The sequence below is a fragment of the Miniopterus schreibersii genome, assembly GCF_964146895.1.
Source record: "Miniopterus schreibersii genome assembly, chromosome: 1".
NCBI lineage: Eukaryota > Metazoa > Chordata > Mammalia > Chiroptera > Miniopteridae > Miniopterus > Miniopterus schreibersii.
Genome location: NC_138101.1, coordinates 112,443,298 through 112,467,305, shown reverse-complemented (window position 1 = coordinate 112,467,305; position 24,008 = coordinate 112,443,298). Strand labels below are relative to the sequence as shown.

The 24,008-nt window shown below is 36.8% G+C and overlaps 1 protein-coding gene across 9 annotated transcripts in view; it reads right to left on the bottom strand.

Moving 5' to 3' along the window:
- Positions 1 to 24,008, bottom strand: part of PARD3 (par-3 family cell polarity regulator) — a 725,159-nt gene that overhangs the window by 251,769 nt on the left and 449,382 nt on the right. For 4 of the 9 annotated variants that reach the window (XM_081128409.1, XM_081128408.1, XM_081128404.1 and 1 more), the window contains exons 17-19: positions 21,306 to 21,457; positions 20,220 to 20,264; positions 14,376 to 14,603 (exon numbers count right to left, since the gene is read on the bottom strand). In XM_081128409.1, coding sequence (XP_080984535.1) covers positions 14,376 to 14,603; positions 20,220 to 20,264; positions 21,306 to 21,457 — 425 coding nt within the window. The remainder of the gene's footprint in view (positions 1 to 14,375; positions 14,604 to 20,219; positions 20,265 to 21,305; positions 21,458 to 24,008) is intronic. The other 5 variants (XM_081128401.1, XM_081128405.1, XM_081128407.1 and 2 more) reach the window with 4 other exon arrangements.

Below are 24,008 nucleotides of genomic sequence, written 5' to 3'. Positions count from 1 at the left end.
ATAGTAAGGTCACTCTCCCAAACAATAAAACACTTATTACCAAAAACTATTCTTCACTTCTACTCTGCATTCCAAACTTCTCTATAATGCTCCCTCCAAATGAAACAGGTAAAATGATCGTGAAGATACTGGTAGAATATCACCTCCATTATTTCACCTTTCCCAAGAGAGGGCTGTAGAACAAGTACAATGAGGGTCATACCCCCAATTTTTTGAAGCTTTGTAAATTTGCTTTTGGTATCCAACCAAGTTTTATATTCAATGATGGTCCGCAATGGATATGGTTTCCAGTCCATGGGGACAATGTATATTGAAGTTGAAGGCTTTCCTTTCAATGGACAGAACTGACTGGTTACATAATCAAAATGGTAGCATTCATAATAACCCTGCTATTGAAATTGCCACTAAAATTTTATTTTAATCAAGGAGTGAGCTTGGGGTCAAAAGTATGTTTTAATAATATAGAAAATATTATTGGTAATGTTAAGGAGACATATTCCAGTTCACTATGACTTTTTAAAGTGAAAAACAAAACCAAAAATAAATAACAAAAATTTACAAATGTGATAAAACAGTGAATGGTTAGCAATACCTTATTTTGATATTTACTGAGAATTCAAAATGGCTGTTCCCCCAAGGTCAGTTCTCTTAAGTCCCATGCCACCCAATTCATATTGGGGTATCCACAAAAATTTCTTGATTTAAAAAAAGGTATACATTAAAACCTCAATATATGAGACTAATTCGGGCGAGGGGGTGTCTGTTAAAGCTGAAAGTCCATTATAAGTAGGTTTTCTGAATGCTATGTTACAAAATTGACAAATTAGTTTTATCCATTTTTACTTATATAGACACGTTTGTATAATTAAAATAATGTATGTATCAAAAGTTTAATTTCACAGAAAAGTTTTCTATATGTATTATAGTAATTTTAAATTTATTCTGAATAGGTATAGTAAATGAGCACATTCACCAGTCACCACCAAGTAAACAAATGCACACGGCTGGGGTGTGGCTTAGTGCATGTAAGAACAAGTGGCACACATTAAAACAGCTGCAGAAAGTCATGCCACCGACAACAGAATCAACTACCATGCATGATGTGATGTGATCATGTGCTAATCATTTGCCAAACAATGTTTATGAGTGGTGACTCTTGGATTTAAATACGTAGACTATAGTTGTAGATATGTAATATTTATTTATGTCAATGAAATTACTACAGTGCTTTTTTCCAGCACATGGCCTATTTGCTAAAATTTGTTAAAAATAACAGTGAATTAATAACAAAAAATAACCTGTTAATTTAATTGTAAGCAAATCTTGGTTAAAAGCATTTTAAAATTAATAGGGTGTTAATTTTTACATGACAATGTTGTCCCTTAAATCTAAAGCCTGTTAAATCAAGGTCTGCAAAATTGAGAGTTTACTCTACTAATAAGTTTCAGACACATTCTATATAATCAATTAGGGCTTTAGAAAGTCAACGAGCCCTGGCTGGTGTCACTCAGTTGGTCCAGCATCGTCTTGTGCACTGAAAGGTTGCTGGTTTGATTCCCAGTCAGGGCACATGCCTTGGTTGCAGCTCCATCCCTGGTGGGGGTCATGCAGGAGACAGCCAATCGATGTACTCTACACTGATGTTGCTTTCTCTCTCTCCCTCCTTCTTCCTCTCTCTCTAAAAATCAATTAAAAAAAAAAGTCAAAGGAAAACCAGGTCGTTTAGAAAAAAGTTTCTTGAAGAAGGAAGGTGGTCTAATGTCCACATGAAAGGTGCCAGGAAAGTCAGAGGGCAGTAAGAAGATACACCTCACTGAAAGTGCACGGTCTGGGCAAGATGTGCATGGAAGCTTGGGGAACTGAGAATAAGATGTGATTGTGGAGCTCACTCAGCAAATCTACAGACAGTAAGGCAAGTCAGGAGGAGATCCTAACAATAACTGAGGAATCAGGCTAGATTGGATAGTAGGAGTGAATTAGGGGGGGGAATTAAGAAAGCTTGTAATGGAGTGATTACACAGTGAAGTGATGACTCTAAGTTCCTGAGCCTGATGTGCTAATGAGAAAAATCATATCATCATCATGCATCTTTGTATGAGAGGTGCCAAGTGTGTGAATGCAGTTTCTTCCTTTCCTCTGGCATTGCCAAGCATCATTACTCACCTGGATTACTGCATCACTATCATATCACTGATCTTGCCACCAACACTGCTACTTACATTCCATCCTTGATCACCCAACTCGATCTCATGGCCCCAACAACTATATTCTTTTACTTGAAATTCTTCAAATGTTTTTTAAGGTCCTTAGTGTAAAACAAATAATTTAAACTACGCTGTCAATGATCTGTTCTCTGCCTACATCTTCCTTCACCTGCCCTGTACACATCAACCTAACAGAACTACAGCAGTCCAGAGATGATCCCCATTCCATGTGTTCCTTATGCTCCCCACCAACCCATCCTGCTGAAGATCATTCAAGCAACAGTACTTACCTCAGCCAACACCTCTTCTGGGAAGCCTTCTCCCCTTATTTCCCTCTCCACTCTAATTCCACAGAGCCTGAGCAGCTATGGAACCCTTTGGTGCCATGGTAATTGCATTACAATGGTCCTTAATTACACTGCTTCTCAGTGTTGGTTTATCCACTAAACTGAACCTACCCCTGACCCCTTAGGTATATAAAGCCTAAATACCAGATTTAAGGTGCCACAACTCACTTAAACACACTTAACCGATTTAAAGTGGTTTTAATGTAATGGGCTTTCCCATTTGAAAGTTTAATATTCTAGAAAAATCACAGGACTGAGAATTAGAATGTATGCATTATATGATTCAGTTCCTAAGTAAGACCTTGGTCAACTAATTACTTTTTCCTTATCAAGAAAATTATTAAAATGAGGAGACTATAACTCGAACACTTCAGATGCGATTTTTCTTTGTACTTTATGGCTTCAGTTACTTTTCACTTAGCAAAAGAAATGTAACATACAAACTGCATTCAGAAACTTCCTAAAATTAATCAAAGCTCCTTTTCTTGAACTGCAAGTGATATTTAAGTATACAAATTGGCATCAAAAGATACAACAGGTTCTCTTATTCCTAGTATTTCAAGAAAAAAAAACATTTTTATAGATCAATATCTAATTATCCATTAAAATAGTAACCAAATAGAACATATTTTACAAAGTTCTTTGACTCTGATACCCATTCCCTGAATTTTTCAACATATCTGATATAATCTAAAGGTTCTGCTCAAGATAAAGTTAGACTTAGCCTACATTATTTTTGCTCCAATAGGTACTCATCATCAAAGGTGGCTAGAAGTATGCAGAATGCTGAGTAGAAAATCTGAGATATCAAATGCAATATTCTATTTTGTAGCTAATAAAACAAACAATAATTGCCCTGGAAGCTCTCAGCAGATTAACTAAAGTAAATTTAGTTTCTGAAAATCTCATACTGCTAACCTATGTATATTGTAGAACAATGTTTTTTCTTATCTCCTAATAAAAGTACCATAAGAAAGTGCCCAGCTGGGCGTGGCTCAGTGGCTGAGCATCGACCTAGGATCCAGGAGTTCAGGGTTCGATTCCCGGTCAGGGCACATGCCCGGGTTGCGGGCTGCAGCCGATCAATGACTCATCATTGATGTTTCTATCTCTCTCCCTCCCTCTCCCTTTCTCTCTGAAATCAATAAAGATATTTTTTTAAAAAAGTACCATAAGAAAGTAAACAAGCTACTCAAAAGCAATTTATCTCTATGTTTTTAAGGTTTACAGGTTTTCACATTTAAAATTCTACACTACAGGAGATCCAAGAGTGCAGCAAACTGAGCAGAAGCTACACTGACACTGTCCCAGGATCAATCTGTATTTACAACTAAAACATAGGAAAACCATCCTGAAAACCAACTGAAGACTAGCTGGAGAGCACCCTCATAACCAAAGAGGAAAAGTGGAGACCCCACAGGGACTGGTAGGAAGTGCAAACGTGAGAGAGCTTGCTGGGCTCCCACAGGCAGCAGCTAAAGGTCCAGAGAGATATCTCAGCTGTGGGGGGCTCCCGTCGAGGACTCTGGGGCCTAAACCCCAAGCTGGGCTGCCCAGTCCAGAGCACCAGAACTGAAAAAGGTGCCCACATAACATCTGGCTGTGAAAAGCACCTGGGTTTCTGTCTGCCAGGGAGAGACTGCTGGAAATGCAGGCACACTCTTAAAGGGCGAACACACAGAGTTTCCTGTGAAGCCACTCACCTTGGGCTCCAGTAGAGAGGGAGTAGAGTAGCTTGGAGCTGTTTGGGGAGAGTCTGGGGTTGTGGACTCTGGAGAGTGAGATCAGGGGATGCCTGTCTGGATTCCTGTGGCCCAGTCATTCCCCCAGACTGTGGAGGACATCTTTCTCCTACAGCGAATTTTCAGGTTTTGCCTGAAGAAGCAATTCGCCCACCCTGCTGGAAAGCCCCTCACCCTGCCCAGAAGAGTTTCTACAGCCTGAGGCTTGTTAAGAGACTGGTAACAACCAGCCACCCCACCCCATCCTGAGGAGCTTCTACAGCCTGAGGCTCATTAAGAGAATCAGATTAATCAGTCTGCAGGCAGAAGCAGACATTCAGGGTGCTTCGAGTCTTTGCCTGATCTCCACTGGGACCTTGGCCTTAGGTAAGCAGACTTTGGTGAGCATCTTGGTCCTGTCCAAAAGCACCCAGCCCCAGCAGTGGAGACTTCAAGCCTAGGGTTGTTGATAGCTCCAAACAGGGTACTGAGGGCAAGTCACAAACTGCTTCTGACACTGGCCTGTACGAGACCCTTCAAAATGACTGAGAGCCTAGCAGATCTAACACTTAAAAACAAACCCAAAATATTAGCCAAAATGGAGAGACCAAAAAAAAGCCCCAAATGGAAGAACAAGAGAAGCATCTAGAAAAAGAGCTAAATGAAATGGAGATAAGCAATCTCTCGGCTATAGAGTTCAGAATACTGATTGTAAGGATGCTCAACAGCATGAAAAAAGATATGGAAACTATGAAAAATGACCAGTCAGAAATGAAGAATGACATAGTAGAAATAAAAAATACATTGGAAGGAATAAACAGTAGATTAGAGGAAGCTGAGGATCAGACCAGTGAATTAGAAGACAAGGTAGGAAAAAAATCACTCAATCACAGACCCAAAAACAAAAAACAATTAAAAAACAGGAGAACAGTCTAAAGGAGCTGGGGCACAGCATGAAATGTAACAATATTCGTATTATAGAAGTGCCAGAGGAGGTTGAAAGTAAGCAGGGGTTAGAGAACCTGTCTGATGAAATGAAGGCAGAAAACTTCCCTAACCTGGTGAAGGAAAAAGTCACACAAGTTCAGGAGGCACAGACAGTCCCAAGCAAGAAGAGTCCAAAGAGGCCCATGCCTAGACACATCATAATTAAAATGCCAAGAATTCAAGACAATGAGAGAATCTTAAAGGAAGCTAGAGAAAAGCAATCTGTTACCTACAAAGGAGCCCCCATAAAGCTGTCATCTGACTTTTCATCAGAAACTCTACAGGCCAGAAGGGAATGGCATGAAGTATTCAGGGTAATGCAAAACAAGGATCTGAAACCAAGACTACTCCACCCAGCAAGATTATCAATCAAGATAGATGGTGAAATAAAGAGCTTCCCAGACAAAAAAAGGCTAAAGGACTTTATCACTACAAATCTAGCATTACAGGAAATGTAAAAGAGACTGCTACAATTAGAAGTAGAAATAAAGAGAATAAGAAACATTGGCATAAAGAAACAAAATGGCAGTAGATAATTATCTTTCAATAATAATCTTAAATGTAAATGGAATAAATGCCCCAATAAAAAGATATAGGGTGGCTGAATGCATAAGAAAACATGGCCCAAATATATGCTGTCTACAAGACACCCACCTCAGAACAAAAGATTCACACAAGATGACAGTGAAGGGATGGGAAAAATTTTTCCATGCAAATGGAAATGAAAAAAAAACCTGGGGTAGCAATACTCATATCAAACAAAATACACGTCAAAATGAAGACCATAATGAGAGACAAGAAAGGTCATTACGTAATATTAAAGGGATCAATCCAGCAAGAGGATATAACCCTGATAAACATACACGCACCCAATACAGGAGCACCTAAATTTATAAAAAACTTTCAGAGGACTTTAAGGGAGAGATTGACAGCAATGCAGTCATATTAGGGTACTTTAACACCCCACTGACTTCATTGGATAGGTCTTCCAGACAAAAAGCAACAAAAAGAAACAGTGACCCTAAATGACAGACTAGATCACATGGATTTAATTGACATTTACAGAACATTGTACCCCAAAGTTGCAAAATATACATTCTTTTCAAGTGCACATGGGACGTTCGTTCTCAAAGATAGACCACATGTTAGGACACAAAACAAGTCTCTACAAGTTCAAGAAGACTGAAATCATATCAAATATCTTCTCAGACCACAGTGCCATGAAATTAGAAATCAACAATAAAAACACTAAAAAACATTTAAACACATGGTAGCTGAAAAGCATGTTTTTAAACAATGAATGAGTTACCAAAGAGATCAAGAAAGAAATAAAAAACATCCTGGAAACAAATGAAAATGAACACACAACTCCAAATCTATGGGATACAATAAAAGCAATCCTGAGGGGAAGTTCATAGCACTACAAGCCTACCTCAAAGAAGAAAAAAAAATTCTAACAGACTCTCTAACCCTTCAACTTAACACTTAGAAAGAGAACAACAAGAAAAGCCCAGAGTAAGTAGAAGGAAACAAATAATAAAGATCAGAGCAGAAATAAATAACATAGAGACTAAAAAAATAATACAAAAGATCAATGAAACCGAGAGCTGGTTCTTTGAAAAGATAAACAAGATTGATAAACCCTTATCCAGACTTACTAAGAAACAGAGAGGACCCAAATAAACAAAATCAGAAATGAAAAGATGAAATAACAACTGACCCAACAGAAATACAAAGGATTGTAAGAAAATACTATGAACAACTATATGCCACCAAGATGGAAAACCTGGATGAAATGGATAAATTCCTAGAAAAATACAACCTTCCAAAACTCAATCAGGAAGAATCAGAAAGCCTAAATAGGCCTATAACTGCTGATGAGGTTGAAGCAGTAATCAAAGGGCTCCCGGCACACAAAAGTCATGGTTGGGATGGCTTCACACAGGAGTTTTACCAAACATTCAAAGAAGAATTAACAGCTGTCCTTCTCAAACTATTTCAAAAATTCCAATAGGAAGGAACACTTCCAAACTCTTTTTACGTGGCCAGCATTAGCCTAATTCCAAAACGAGATAAGGACACTATAAAGAAAGAATTACAGGCCAATATCACTGATGAACATACATGCTAAAGTCCTCAACAACATATTATCAAATTAGATCCAGCAATATATTAAAAAAGATCATACATCATGACCAAGTGGGATTTATTCCAGAGATGCAAGGCTGGTTAAATATTCACGAATCAATAAACGTGGTACATCACAAAAAGAAATTTAAAGACAAAAATCACATGATCATATCAACAGGTGCAGAAAAAGCATTCAATAAAATCCAATACCCGTTTTTAATAAAGACTCTCAGCAAAGTGGGAATAGAGGGATCATACCTCAACATAATAAAGGCCATATATGACAAACCTACAGCCAACATCATACTCAATGGACAAAAACTAAAACCATTCCCATCAAAAACTGGAACAAGACAGGGATGTCAACTTTCACCACTCTTATTCAACACAGTACTGGAAGTCCTAGCCATAGCGATCAGACAAGAAGAAAACATAAAAGGCATCCAAATTGGAAAGGAGGAAACAAAACTGTCATTACTTGCAGATGACAGGATATTGTACACAGAGAATCCTAAAGACTCCACCAAGAAACTACTAGATTTAATAAGTGAATTCAGCAAGGTAGCAGGATACAAAATTAACACCTGGAAATCAATGGCATTTTTATATACCAATAATGAACTCTCAGAAAGAGAAATTAAGAAAACAATCCCATTTACCATTGCAACTAAAAAAATAAGAAACCTAGGAATAAACTTAACCAAAGATTTAAAAGACCTATACTTGAAAAACTACAGGATGCTGAAAAAAGAAATAGAGGAAGATATAAACAAATGGAGAAATATACCATGTTCATGGATTGTAATAATTAACACCATTAAAATGTCCATATTATCCAAAGCAATCTATAAATCCAATTCAATACCTATTAAAATACCATCAGCAAATTTCACAGATCTAGAACAAACACTTCGAAAATTTATATGGAACCAAAAAACACGCCAAATAGCCATGGCAATCTTGAGAAAGAAGAACAAAGTTGGAGGGATCACAATACCAGATATCAAGTTATACTAAAAAGCCACTGTATTCAAAACAGCCTAGTACTGCCACAAGAACAGACATATAGATCAGTGGAACAGAAAAGAGAGCCCAGAAATTGAGCCATGTCATTATGGTCAACTAATGTTTGACAAAGGAGGTAAGAAGATACAATGGAGTAAACACAGTCTCTTCAATAAATAGTGTTGTGAAAATTGGACAGGTACATGCAAAAAAGTGAAACTAGACCACCAACTTACACCATACACAAAAGTAAATTCAAAATGAATAAAAGACTTAAATGTAAGACATTAAACCATAAAAATCCTAGAGGAAAACATAGGTTGCATAATCTCAGACCTCTCTGGTAGCAATATATTTGCTGATACATCTCCTACGGCAAGAGAAACTATGGAAAAAATAAACAAATGGAACTACATCAAAATAAAAAGCTTCTGCACAGGGAAAAAAACCATTAACAAAACGAAAAGGGAGCCCACTGTATGCGAGAACATATTTGCCAAAGACACAGCTGATAAAGGGTTAATAGCCAAAATCTATAAGGAACTCCTACAACTTAACAAAAGGAAGACAGACAATCAAATTAAAAAATGGGCAAAGGAACTAAATAGACACTTCTCCAAAGAGGAGATACAGATGGCCAAGAGACATATGAAAAAATGCTCAACATCACTAATCATCAAATTGATGCAAATTAAAACCACAATGAGGTATAACTTCACACCTGTCAGGATGGCTACCATCAACAAATCAACAAACGACATGTGCTGGCGAGGATGTGGAGAGAGGAGAACCCTAGTACACTGCTGGTGGGAATGCAGACTGGTGCAGCCACTATGGAAAGCAGTATGGAGTTCCCTCAAAAGATTAAAGATTGACTTGCCATTTGACGCAGTGATCCCACTTCTAGGAATATATCCTAAGGAACCCGAAACACGAATCACAAAGAACTTATGCGCCCCTATGTTTGTAGCAGCGCAATTTACAACAGCTAAGATCTGGAAACAGCCCAAGTGCCCATCAGTAGATGAGTGGGTAAAAAAGCTGTGGGACATTTACACCATGGAAAATACTATGCGGCTGTAAAAAAGAAGGATCTTTTATCCTTTGGCACAGCATGAATGGAACTAAAAAGTATTATTGTAAGTGAAATAAACCAGTCAGAGAAAGACAAATACCACATGATCTCACTTATATGTGGAATATAATAAACAAAATAAACTGATGAACAAAATGGATCCAGACACATAGAAGAATGGAACAGACTGAGGCATCTCAGAGGGAAGGTGGGGGTGGGGAAAGGGTGGGGAGAGATTAATCAAAGAACTTATATGTTTATAAGCATAACCCATGGACACAGACATTGGTATGGGGAAAGCCTGGGGGTGGGATTGATGTGGGCTGGAGGGGATCAATGGCGATAAAAAGGGGACATCTAATATTTTCAGCAATAAAGATAAAGAAACTTAAAAAAAAAATTCTAAACTTCATACATCTTAAAATTAACAGGGACGATTAGTACGATAGTACTTGGTTTTGTTGTGTTTCACCTCCTTGACCCCAACAAAAAGCTGTTACTGAACTGATAGTAAGGCTTACACTTTGGCAACTTTTAATTTAGAAAAAAATGAACTATATTTTAAAAAGAAAACACGGAAATGTTATTGCATACATTTTCTTGGTAGCAACAGAAACTGATTAATTACGGGGGATACAGAAGCCATTTGCTGAGAGCAGAGCAGGGTATGTAATTTGCATAGAAGAGGCAGCAGATTGTATATGCCCTGACCTGTCAAACACAGGTAGGATCTTGGAGATAATGGGTCCCAGGGTGCAAAGCTCCATTTTTATCCAGACGGACATACAACATGGAAAGGTCAGATGGATTAAATGAGAGACAAAAACGCTAGCTTCTGCCTTCTTCATGGGAAGAAAGTAAGTGTTACAGAAGATGACAGACACCAGATACCACATGGATCCTGCCCCAGTTTCTTGGCCCCCAGTGCTGTGTCAATGCCATGATTTCAACACTGCTGAGAAAAGGCAAGCCTGTTTAGAGGCATGAAATATAGCCACTGGGGAGATGCTCAACCCAAGTGACAAGAGCAATCAATGGTGCCCATGCCTAAGATGAAAAGGGCTCAGTGAGGGAAGAAAACAAATAAGTCTGTCCACACCATCCAGCCTAGTCTCCCTCCTTATGCAGCTTTCCAACAACAGCCCCTCCCCATCCCAGTGTTTCCAGGGTGCACTGAATGCATCCTTACAGGACATCCTGGGTAACAAAAAATGCTCTCCTCAGACAGTGGTCCTCTTTTCAAAGCAATGTTCAATAGTGGTTGGCATTTTCATTTCAACAGGCGGCTGCAGCTGAATCATACCACCTTACAAGAAAGCACCCTCTGCCAGAGTCCCACAGAGCACAGACAATGGCAGGATGCTGGACACACAGCAAGGGTCAGAGATGCAAGGCGGGGATGCAGGAGTACAACCAGAAATGAGAATGCAGATTCTGGGAAGGCCCAGCAACAGGAAATGTGCTATGAGAATCCACAAGCCAGGCTCTGAAAAGGAAGAGCTAGCTGAGCTGACTTCTTTCTCATGACTGGGGCCATAAAACACCTTCCTCTTTCTAGTCACATGTAAAGGTGACAGTCTAATGACCACCACAATAACACAAGCCTTGACAGATTATAGACATATATTTTTCTATATAATATATACATGAAAGGTGTGTGTGTGTGTATATATATACATTTTTTGGAAAAAAAAAACAGTTTGCTGAGGTATTGAGGTCAGGGACATGCAGTTCCAGTGTGGGGCACAAACAGGAACAGCAAAGTGTCAGGACCATCCCACTCACTGCATTCTGAAAGTGACCCCCTCTCTCTCCTCCTCTCTCCCTCTCTCAGGCACACAATAGTGCTAGTTACGTAAGAGCTTACTTACTGATATAACAAATATTCACTGAATCCTATGATTTGCCAAGCCTTGTGCTTGTTTCTGCAGGAATAAAACAGACATGGTGGTGTTTTCCTTCATGGCCTTACAGAGTGAGAGAGGATAGCAGGATGGATTTAGGGAGGTAACTGAACAGGTATACACAGAATTATGCAATATGAACACTAGAAGGGACCTACCTCAGAAACCATCTAAACCAGAGCTTTTCAAACTTTTTATGAATAACAGCAAACTACCTTTTATTTAATTAAAATTTACAAAGAACCACAATGTATTAAAAGTGATTAAACACCCCCCCCCAACTGTCAAGGCAGAGAAGTGGTGATAGTGGGGGGGCGGGGTGAAGCTCGTAGCCTTTGTAGAGTCCCACCTGCTTAGCCTCCCATTTGCTTCCTGACTGCCTGCAAACCACTGATGGCCCCGCCTGACCAGATGTCAGTATACACAATCTGACCGTGCTGTCCTGTGTATCTAGTTATCCTAGTTGTCCAAATCTGTGACCTAGTTGTTCAAATCTTCAGTTTTAAAATGAGAAAATTAAAGCTCAAGGGCTTTAAATGGCTTGACCAAAATTCCAAACTGGTTGCAAGAATGTAGACTAGGGTGCAAGTTATCTGAACTCCAGGTCAGTGTTTGCTCCACTCTATTAATTCGATTTCAACAATTCAAACTGCAAATATGTGAAATGTATGATAGTTGCATTTCATTTGCCATCCAAAGTTCAGCAGACCGGTCTGAAAAAAATCAGGACTTTGGAAAACATGGTACTTTGTAGTTGTAAGTGCTCATGTCGCAAGCGCCACTGCCAGCCTTGTCCAGAACTTTATTTCTAGCTCACAAATTGTAATCAGTCAATTTACTTTTTTGTGTGTGTCTTGATGATAGTTGGATGAATAAGTTTTAATATAATATTCATAAATACATTATTTCCAATTTAAAAAGGAAACTAAGTTTACATAGGGACAAGTTTAGATGTCCACGTTGCTGGGAAGCTCTGGAGGCTGTCCCCATAGAATTAAGAACATGCCCCATATTGATAAGGATTCCATCTCCTGTTGCATTTGAAATGAGTAACTTATGTGGAAAAAACTGTATTTAATAAGGGAATTTAAATAACATTTTAACAAGAACAGGTTCAGAAGCATCATAAATTGTAGATGCTTAAAAAAACAAATACTGAGGGGTCAAGTACTGCATCTCGTATTAAATATATACCCAGGAGAGACAAAGGCACTGTCTATAGGTAACAGGGTTCCTACCCTAGAAGGGCTGCACAAGTCATATTTGTTAGAATGGCAAGGAACCATTGGTACAATGGGAGAAAACTCATTTGTCAAAAGCTCTTATGACTCAGGATCTTGAAGACCAGGGTTGGCAGCAAAAATAGAAAATATGTTCTTCATCTGGCAAGAATATGCTGCATATATCTGAAATCACTGGCTGGATGAAGTGGGGGGAAAAAACTGTCCAGATTTAGACAGACAAATGGGAGGCGGACAAGGTACAGCAATCTTCTAAGTTTTACTTTGCATGTTACATTATGGCAGCAATATTCATCTTGCCAAACACATTACATGTGACAGGCAAAAATTATATGATTTTGCTTTAAATCTCCTGAGAATGTGATTTTTATTTAAAATTCTTCTTCCTCACCCGGCCGGTATGCCTCAATGGTTGAACGTAGTCCCACGCACCAACAGGTTGATGGTTCGATTCCTGGTCAGGGGACATGCCTGGATTGCAGGCTCAGTCCCCAGTAGCAGGCTTGCAGGAGGCAGCCAATCAATGTTTCTTGCTCACTGATGTTTTTATCTCCCTTTACCTCTCCCCTCCTCTCTAAAATCAATAAAAACATCAAAAAACAAAAACTCTTCTTTCTCACCACAATTTTCCTTACATATATATGTCTGAGAGAAGTGTCCCATCTAAAAGTTAAATTGCAAGTAATTTGCAATCCATTTGCCTTAACTTCAAGCTGTGGTGTCTACAACTTTTCTTACAGTGGTTTATAGATAAGTCACATTTAAAGTTAAAAAACTAAAATGTAAATCAGTAGTTATGAACAGTATAAGCTAATCAATAGTTTTTACTATTAGAACTCCTAAGCCCTTTCTCTTCTAAGTAAATAGACTAGTAGAGTTTTTCCCTTATTTTTAAAAAAATTGTCGAGAGCATTACAGATGCTCCCCATTTTGGTTATATACATACCATAACTGGTTGTTAACTCCCTGAAGCATTCATTTGTACATATTTATAAATGTTAATTATTTTCTCAATGTACTATGGAAAACATTGTTCATTCATATTAACCTTTGACTTTTCATTATCTTGGCTTAAAGTATTTTGCAATTTGTAAATACACACTCACAGTGTGTATTTCAGTTCAGCTCAGTTCAAGAAAAGCAAGAGTAATTCATAAAAACAAAATAGAAATATGTTTTCAAAATCATAGATTATTACATATAGTTATTGGAGACATCACATTATACATATACTCTATAGCAGTGGTTTTCAAACATTTGGGTCTCAGGATACCTTTATGCTCCTCAAAATTACTAAGAACTCAAAATAAAAATTATGTGGCTTATATCTATCAATATTTACTCAATTAAAACTGAGAAAGTTTAAAAATATTAATTACTTTATAAAAAATAAATTTCATGTTAACAGAAACTATATTTTTATAAAAAATAACTGCATTTACAAAAATAATAGTGAGAACAACAGTACTGTTTTATATTTTAGCAAATCTCTTTAAAACCTGTGTAAAAAGAGATTCTTTTACTGACCTGCATTCAATCAATTGCAATATCACATGACATGTGGCCCCTAGAAAATCCCACTTATACTTGTGAGAGAATGAGAATAAAAAGGTAATTAAGTTGTTATTATTATTATGAAAATAGTTTAGACCTCCCTGTAAGGGTACTGCGAAGCCCCAGCGTTCTCTAAAGCACACTTTAAAAACTGCTACATTATAGAGCTATTTGTAACTGCTCTTCTTTCTGACATTATAAACTTACATGTCTCCATGCCTTCATCATCATCATCTACTGTGGGTTTATCATAAGACTTGTCAATGGCAGCTCTGAAGCTCTCATTGCATCCCCTTCCTCTGATTATCCGTGGCCGTGGGCGATGGAAAGGAATATCCCCATTCAAAGTCACCTCAGCAACTGCCGTCTGCAGACTTTCTAATGAGCTCGACTTCTTCAGACCCAGGGAAGGCCCCACATCTCTGCTGGGGGAACCTTGGAGGGTTATAAAAACAGAATGTTAGCTAGAATTAGTGGTGGAATTTGTATTCCTGAACATTCACAAATTATGGAAAAAAATCAAGGACATAAACAAACAGATGAAAGGGTATAAAATAATAAATAGCTAGTTTTTATTTTCCCCAAATATATATTAAATTTTTTCTATTTTCTTTATTTTCATGAGAAAAAACTTTAAGCTTTAAGTTATTAGTTTCCATTTTCAGCCCAACAGATGAAATTTTTGTGAAATCATTTGCTCCAAATTATGTAAATAATCTAAAAGAACCAGAATAAGCCAAAGGCTCACTTGTAGAGCACAATGAAAGGCTAAGGTGAGCAACCAAGAGTAAGCTTTGTAACTTGCTGAAATCAGTTTCTAACAGTTCAAAATTATTTTTAACAAAAGCTAAACTCTCATATCAATGAGCTTCATCAAGTATAGTGCAGATTCACACAACTCCTAAGTAAAGATAGCACAAAAGATTTCATGTCACTGATACCATTAAGGGCACCCTGACACCAGGCAGAAACCTAATTCTGGACAATATTAACATTCTATGGAAAGAGCAACAGAAGGTTTGAACAGAAACAAATTACATAAGGGCTCTCCCTAGAAAGAGGTAAAGGAGGAAAGGCTAAAGAGCTGACATGAGGACTCTGACCTCCAGGCCTGGGAATAACTGTTTGAGAAACAAGTGATAAATAGAAGGAAGACGACTTAACAGTTACCAAAAATATTTTCGATAAGACAGCAGGGAAGAGCTCAGGGAATTCAGAATTTGCCCCTATTTCTTGAGGATCTAGGGCAGAAAGGCCTGAGATAATACCAAAAGCACCAACCTTTAGAAGGCAATCAAAACAAATTTTTTTAACTAGGTAAGACAGTATCATCCATCACTGCCCGACCTGGGACTCAAAAGTATGTAAATTTAGCCTCTAGATGACTGAAATAGCAGCTTTGTACTCCCACCTGGGCAACCCAAGTTACAGAACCAGTTCTTCAGTTACACTGTTAAAAAGACACATGCAAAAAAAGTGGGAGGGTAGGAGACTATTTCATTTCTACATGGGTCATCAGCCCATATACTGATCAATAGTTCAGGAATAGCCTTGGTATGGTATGACCTAAAAAACACATGGTTATGACATGGGCTTTCCATGGCTCAGAGTGTAAAACAGAATAAAAATTAAATTCAGAGAGTCAAACCAGAATTATCTTTTAAAGATTCATTTACATTACATCTTTCACCTAATATTTACAATAAAATAACAGTTTTAAGTTAGAATAAATATGTCAAAAATGTAACATAGGCAGACAGATAATTCCAATGAAGAAATAATATTCCATAAATTATTGTGCTTGGGAGAAAAAGATGGTTTGCATATATAAAGACTATGACAAAAATTCACGTAAACTATTTCTTTCCAGGATGATCAATATTAGTTTTTCTCTTGATAGCACTAGTATAACTTTTGATAAGTTCATGTTCTAAATACCCATAAAGTCATGTCACAGGAAGGAACCCAAGTGAATGGGAAAAGATCATTCCTGGGCAGAGACATCTACCTTTATATGTCCTAGAACTAGCACTGGGAAGTTCTTTTTCTGAATAAATCATACCTATCAATTTTGATAACTTGCCAGCTGCATTTGGGTTCTATAAACATAAATAAAGCAAATATCTGGTGATTTCTTGGATTCATAAAGGACATGTGTATGCATACAGGGGGAGGTAAACATAGGTTTACAATTGTCATGCAGGTTATGATTATTACAGTAGCTTTATTTTTTTTAATATATTGTTGATAGTATTACAGATGACCCCCACTTTGCACCCCTTCACCCTTCTCCACCCAGCCCCTACCCCATCACAGGCCTTCCCCACACTACTGTCAGTGTCCATAGGTTATGCATATACATAATTTGGTTAATCTCTTCTAGTTCCCCCACCCCTCTCCCCTTTGAGACCTGTCAATCTTTCCATGCATCCATGCCTCTGGACCTATTTTGATCATCTGTTTATTTTGTTCATTAGATTCTACATATAAGTGAGAGCATGTGATATTTATCTTTCTCAGTAGCTTTATTAACTCAACAAGAATAAACTCTGGACTGGCTGGCCTGGCTCAGTGGTTGAGCATCGACCTATGAACCGGGAGGTCATGGTTTGATTCCCAGTCAGGGCATATGTCCCACTTGGGGGCTCGATCCCCAGCAGGGGATGTGCAGGAGGCAGCCGATCAATGACTCTCATCCTTTATGTTTCTGTCTCTCTCTTCCTCTCCCTCCTCTCCCTGAAATCAATAAAAACATATTTTTTAAAAAAAGAATAAACTTTCGCATACTCACAACTATAAACCTACTTTTGCCCATCCCTATATATGTATGTATGTATATTTATTCTGTCTGTCTGCCTATCTTTCTCTCTATCTGCAATAAAGATTTCATGCTTCCAGCAGAGATTATCATAAAAACATAATCTATGTATATAAGCTTCTCTTTATGAAAAGTTAGCTGAAATTTGACTTTATGTACTCAGAGCACTAAAACTTTAATAATGAATTTTAGAAATGGCATACATTTATTAAAACAAATGCATACAATTTACGTGTATATAAATATTTATATGTACATATAAGTGCGTATGTGTATATAAATATATGTATTTATTAAAAGACATAAACACAGCCCTGGCAGCTGTGGCTCAGTGGTTAGAGTGTTGGCCAAGCACAGAAAGGTTGTGGGTTCGATTACCATCAAGGGCACGTACCTGGGTTGCACGTTCATTCCCTGGCCCCCCAGCGGGGCCATGCAGGAGGCAACCAATCAATGTGTCTCTCTCCCATTGATGTCTGTCTGTCTGTCTGTCTCCCTCCTTCCCTCCCTTCCATTCTCTAAAAAAATCAATGGAAGAAATATCCTTGGGTGAGGATTAACAAAGAAAAAATTTTTTAAATCTGGGAAGAAAAAGAAAGTATAATTTAACAAGCAACAGATATTTTGTAAGTGTAATTCAAAGGTTACACTGTAGAATAACATTTTGGCAAATGTTGATAATTATCAATGGTGGGTATGGGATATATGAGAGGTCAATGAACTACTGTCTCTATATTTATATACGGTTGAAAATTTTCACAATAAAATGTTAAAAAAAAAAACACACACCTATAATTTGTGAATCTATAAGAGGGATCGGCGAACCTTGGGCCAAATCTGGAAAAAAATTTTGGAACACAACCATGCCTCTTTGTTTACATATATTCCGTGGCTGCTTTCACGCCACATCAGAATTAAGTAATTGCTACAGAGACTGGTCTCCCAGGCGTAAGTAAATATTTACTATCTGGTCCTTTACAGAAAGAGCTTATTGATTTTCTTGATCTGTAAAATGGATATCATTCACTTAAGTATTATATTTGTCAAAGAAATTTTAACAAAGGTTTAATGCTTAGATTCCTGAATGAGTGTTACTGAGATTGCTAATATTAAAAACTCAGCATTTACAAGTAAGGAAAATTGAAAATTTGTTTGTCTATTAAAGCATGGGCAAAGGATTAGTTGTATCTACATACACACACACACACATACACAAAAACAACTATCTTTTAATTTTAAAGCTCTTTATATAAATCTTTTAGGCCATTAGGATACTTTGTTTATTTTTTATATTCAAGGATTAAACTGTTAGAAACCCAATTCTCTTCTTATTCCTGTTGTCTCTTCTTTCAGAAAGTAAACTTACCTCTGAAAATCACAAAAGACCCCTAAATCTAGGAATTAAATGAAAATCATAATCATACTACTTTCCCTAGGTCTAGTTTTCTATTCCTACCCCTCTTACTGAAAAAAAAAAAAAAAAAGTAGAGGATGTTTTTTGCAAGGGCAAAGGGAAATAGAATTCAATTTTCATTATAAAAGGTGTATGGCTAGACAGACAATCTATGCTAAAATGCCACTATGACTCTACCAAAAAACTCTGAACTAAACTATAAAATCATGATAATCTTAATTCAAGTGAGGTGAAGAAACAAAAATAACTGAAAATCTGGCATCTATTTAGTAATTTCCCCCCCAAGTTATTCCAATTTAATTTAGTAGAATGGGCTGTACATAGTGCAAAAAAAAGATGCTCTTTATATCTAGGAAGTTAAAACACTACGAACACATGATTCAATTAAGATTATAAAATTCCCCTTCTCACCATGAAAGTCATTTAATGTTTTCAGTTAAAAATCTGGATATGTCATTTTTCAATCACAATGAATTGTTCTTTTCTTTTTTAGTAGTAATGAGTTGGTTAAATTAAGTATTTTCCTTATTTTACATAATAGGCATAGTATATAAATTCACTGAACCTCAACAGTTCAATCTGGTTTTTATGAAAATTAATTTGGATAAAAGTTAATTCCTAAAAGTACTGCATACTAGTAACTCCAAAAACTAATCACTAATTTACATATACAAACTATCAAAAAGTTTTTCTTTAGCCCTATTTCAAAATTTCAATGACTCTTATGTTTGATAAGAGAAATAACTACTTAATAAGGGCCAAGGCTATAGTTAATTGCCTTGTACTACAGTGAATCCTATGATTTATTGGATGTAATTTTACAATCTATCTTTTACTCTACAGAATGTGAAAAGTCCAACCATGTTCACAATAATCTTTACATATATATATGGGATACATATTTTCAAGCAGGATAAAACCAATTACTACTGTAGGTTAAAAAGGTGAATTAAGCTAATTAGTGGTAAGTGGTAGAAGAGCTACATTATACTGGACCTAGAATAATAAAAACACTTTTCTAAATTTATAATAATAAATCATGCTCAACTGTACAAAGCATATTGCTTTAATTGCAAATAAAAACTTTCCTTTGATTATTTTAATAAATAACATAAACAAAATATGCTATAATGCAAAATCCCAGTTCAACATAATCCATTATGGGATGATTGAGAAAGCATTTTGGAAGTCAGTCCTAAATAGTTAACAAAACAAAACAAACAAAAAAATACTTTTAAACAGGTTCACAAAGTTAAGATAAGGAGCCATATCAATTATATAGTCTCATTTCAATGTCAGGTAGCTACGAGCTAATTCCTGCATTAGAAACAGAAACAGGTTTTGGAGTGAACAATGACAGCAATGCCTGGATGCTGTCCTTCAGTGACAAATATTCACATTTGTGCTATTATTACCCTTCAAATCAAAGTCACCACTTTGAGAATCTTTCTTTGGAAGTTAACCTAGGCATCAAAGAAATAACTTAAAAACAAGAGTCTACCCAGGAGATCATGTTTTCAGGATTTTAGTTTTTCTCAAGTTGTGACAAAACAATCCTACACAAATATAATTAAGAAAACCTAGGTTGTTTTAAGCATTTTTAAACCACTAAATTATATTTCCATTTAGATGTACTACACTGATAAATTTCTTCTAACAGAAACTTTTTCATCTTATACAATTTGATTTCCTACAATGAAAACATCTGTGCAAGACTAGAATAGTTATGTGTACACACAATATGATTGGCAGCTCTATAATTATGATAAGCTCCTTGGACCACAGTTTCTATGGCAACAGTTTAATGGTCCATTCTTACCTGCTTTCTGGTCATCCACTGTACTGAGTTTAGTCTCGTCAGCTACTGTTAAAAGGTAAATGTATAATGGTTAACCCAGTTAGTCCCACAGCCCAACATGCTTTAACCATTCCCAGATCTTTTCGGTTACGTGATAATTCTTAGGTAACATTTCATGCAAATAATATGGAACCTCAAGCAAATATTCATGATCAAAAGGGGGGGAAGCAGTGTCTCCATGCAATATGCCATTCATTTCATTTCACAGACACATGTTATTTGTATGTTAGCATACCATAATTAACCAAGGCAATGTATCTCCAAATTTTTCTTTTACACATGAGATAAATTAATGGTTTTAGTCTTAAGGTACAAACAGCCACCAAGGAACAGTATAAATAAGCTATAGTTGATTAACAAAGGTTTAAAAAATCATTCAATCAGTATATAGATATGATTAATTATTTTACTTTTTTGTTTATTTGTTTTGGTGGATTAGGATTTAAAAAGAGACACTACCTGATTGGTATTTGTTTGAACAATTATGGTTATTTCCCTGTTCTCATTTGCTTCAAATACTTCCTACAATAAATAATCTCTCAAATTATTACTTCAATTAAATGCCTTAATTATCAACACATGAGAGTTCTATTATATAAACCTTAAAGAATAGCATGAAAAGGAAAATATGGAGTATCCAAATTCTAGACATGGATTGAGATAATGATTTTTCTCCAAAACTTTTTTCTTTTATTTCACAATGCCACAACCAAACAAATACTATTTCAATGAAATCAGTTTTAAACAGCCAGTGTCAAAACATTTCATTGTTTCAAATAAAGATACATGAATATAGCATGATATGTACACGTGTTTGTTTCTTTTCTCATCAGAAAACATATATATTAACATATTGCACATTATATAAACATGCCACTTATGAGAAATATGTTTATTTCAAACTCAGAGATAAGCTAATTTTTGCCAAAGGACCACATTTCACATTTATTTTCTCTACTGCTCAAAGTAAACAGACATGTGTTTGGGACCATCAGTTTTAATCTGAAAGTATCCATTTAGATAAAGATTCATGGAGACTATACTCACTACCTAAATCCATGCTTTTTGATTTTCGTGTTTTAACGATATCCAATTGACTGGCATCTGAAAATTGCTTTGTGCGTTTTTCTGACATACTCTGGCGTCCAAATCCTTCTCGTTGAAAAGCAAGAACTGGATCAACATCTGGACTCAAAGAGCTAGTGTGAAAAAAAACACACACAAAATATTTACTAAAAATAGAAGACATTCAATTTAGGAAAGTTCATACATACCTATGTGTATGAATGTGTGTATATATATTCCTCAAAAATATTTACACTAAATTACACAAATATAATTCATTTTTTTTAAAAACTGTGGCTGTATAGGAAGTGATAGAAAAATACATTAATTTACGTTTAGTAATCCTTTCTCCTCTACTTCCCTCTCGCAGTTTCCTCAGTCTCTTTGACAATACATTATTATTTCTAAGTGATTATCAAAAATAAGCCTTATATCTTTTAGACACTGGAATGTCTGAAGGCTCAGGAAATCTTTCACATTAATACAAATATTGGCAGCTAACAAGTGACTATACAAATTGAAAATGAATAGAAGTTTTAAAAAAGATATCCGTATTCTGGTCTTATATATCCTTTACCTTGTGTTTCAGAAAAGGAAAAAAAACACGGCTTACATAGTTTCACTTAATCAACTGAGAAGGTCAACTCAACAATCTATTAGAACTTATTCTGATTACCACATAATGCTGGGTACCAAAGTCAAAATGATAAATAAGAAAAGATCTCTGATCTCTACAAGCTCCTAAGAAAAATACCAAACCAGAAGTATATAGCAGAAGCTGTGGGTGCATAGTTGAGAGAATAACAGTATTTGAGGAAGTCAGGAAAAGCGTGACTTAGACTAGATGACATTTGATATGGCCACACCACCACAGTGGCTGAAGCAGAGATAATGAAGTACATGGCAAATCACTGGTAACTGGATACAGTTTGAAGTGTTTTCCCAATGGAAGTGGCAGGGGATGGTTACGAAATCACTCCTATTTGTATAAGCCTGTAAACATTTTAAAAAGCATATCAGGCCCAGCCAGTGTGGCTCAGCGGTTGAGCATCCATCTATGATCCAGGAGACTGCGGCTCAATTCCTGGTCAGGGCACATACCCGGGTTGCAGGCTCGATCCCCAGTGGGGGGTGTGCAGGAGGCAGCCGATCAATGACTCTCTCAACATTGTTTCTTTCTCTCTCTCCCCCTCTCCACCCTACCTCTCTCTGAAATCAATGAAGACATATTTAAAAAAAAAAAAAAAGCATAATAGGTTTTCTGAGCACAGCCCATACAATGAAAATCACTTTTCTCTGAGCACAATGAGAAAATAAATAGCTTTCTTATATCAGTGCTGTGCCACCTTACCTATCTGACTAGGTAGGAGAATGTGCCTCCCCAGTTACCTAATCTACTAGACTGTGAGGGGGCCCTTTCCATTCTGTCAGCTGAGTTTACAACAGCCTTCCTTATGCTTCTGATGGAAGCAAGCTTCTCGAGATCTTCTCCACACTGGGAAAAGGATAGTGACCTAGTTTGGATATATACCAGAAATTTAGCTACAATTTACTGAGCATGAAATAACTGGCTCTTACAGAGTAGCTAAACCAAAAATGGTGACAAGGAAGACATCAAGGAAAATGCTTTGATGTCAGGTTAAGTGAACCGAAATGTATGGAGCCCGCATGTCTTATAATGCTCAATAAAGAGAATACTAGTTGCTTCATCCATCATACAGGGCCTATGAGAGAATTCAATGACATAGGTGAAAGCCTTCTGTAAACTGCAAGCCACTACACAAAATAACTTATTACCCCCCAACAAAGACTTCTCAAATTATCAAAGTAATACAAATTATGATAATGGAAATAGTGTCCTTAAAAACCACACAAAAGGAACTGAATAATCTTTTTCAATCTTTTCCACCAAATACAGAGCAGCCCCCTAGAATGAGGCGAGGTAAGTGCCTAGGGCTCAGAATTTAAGGAAGCACTCACTCTCGGGGTCATCCAAGTTCAGGGTTGGAAGCTGCAAGTGAGTACCTCCTCACATTATGAACCCTGGGCACCTACCTTGCCTCACCCTAGTCCCTGCCCAGGTACTGAAAAGGATGGATCCACAGGGATTGGGAGTTTAGCCCAAAGCAATAACAATGTATTTTGTTTTCATTTTGTAAAACACTATTATGTCCTGATAAAGTTATTTTGTTTGCGTTCTCTTTTCATTTTTAACATATCATATTTTTATCATATCATATCATAAAACTTTGAATAAATTTTGATGTTCCAGAAAGAAGCAAGGTCATATTTATCTTGAAGGCTTCGGTGCCCATTCACATCCTACAACGTTTACATACAGCTGATACTTGAACAACATGGGGGTTAGTAGGGCCTTCCCCCAGGCAGTCAATATTCCACATGTAACTTTTGAATGCCCCAAAACTTAAGTTGTTCCTCAGCATCCATAAGGGTTGGTTCCAGGACCCTCCACAAGTACCAAAAACCCATGTATGCTCAAGTCCTCGCTATAAAATGATGTTCAACAATGCATACAATCAGCCCTCTGTCTCTGCAGACTCCCAAGCAGAGATGGAAAACAGTACAGTACTTATTGAAAAAAATTTCCCTGTAAGTGGAACCAAAATATTCAAGGGTCAATAGTACTATGTATGTAGGTATGTATAGAAATAGTGTACATTACAT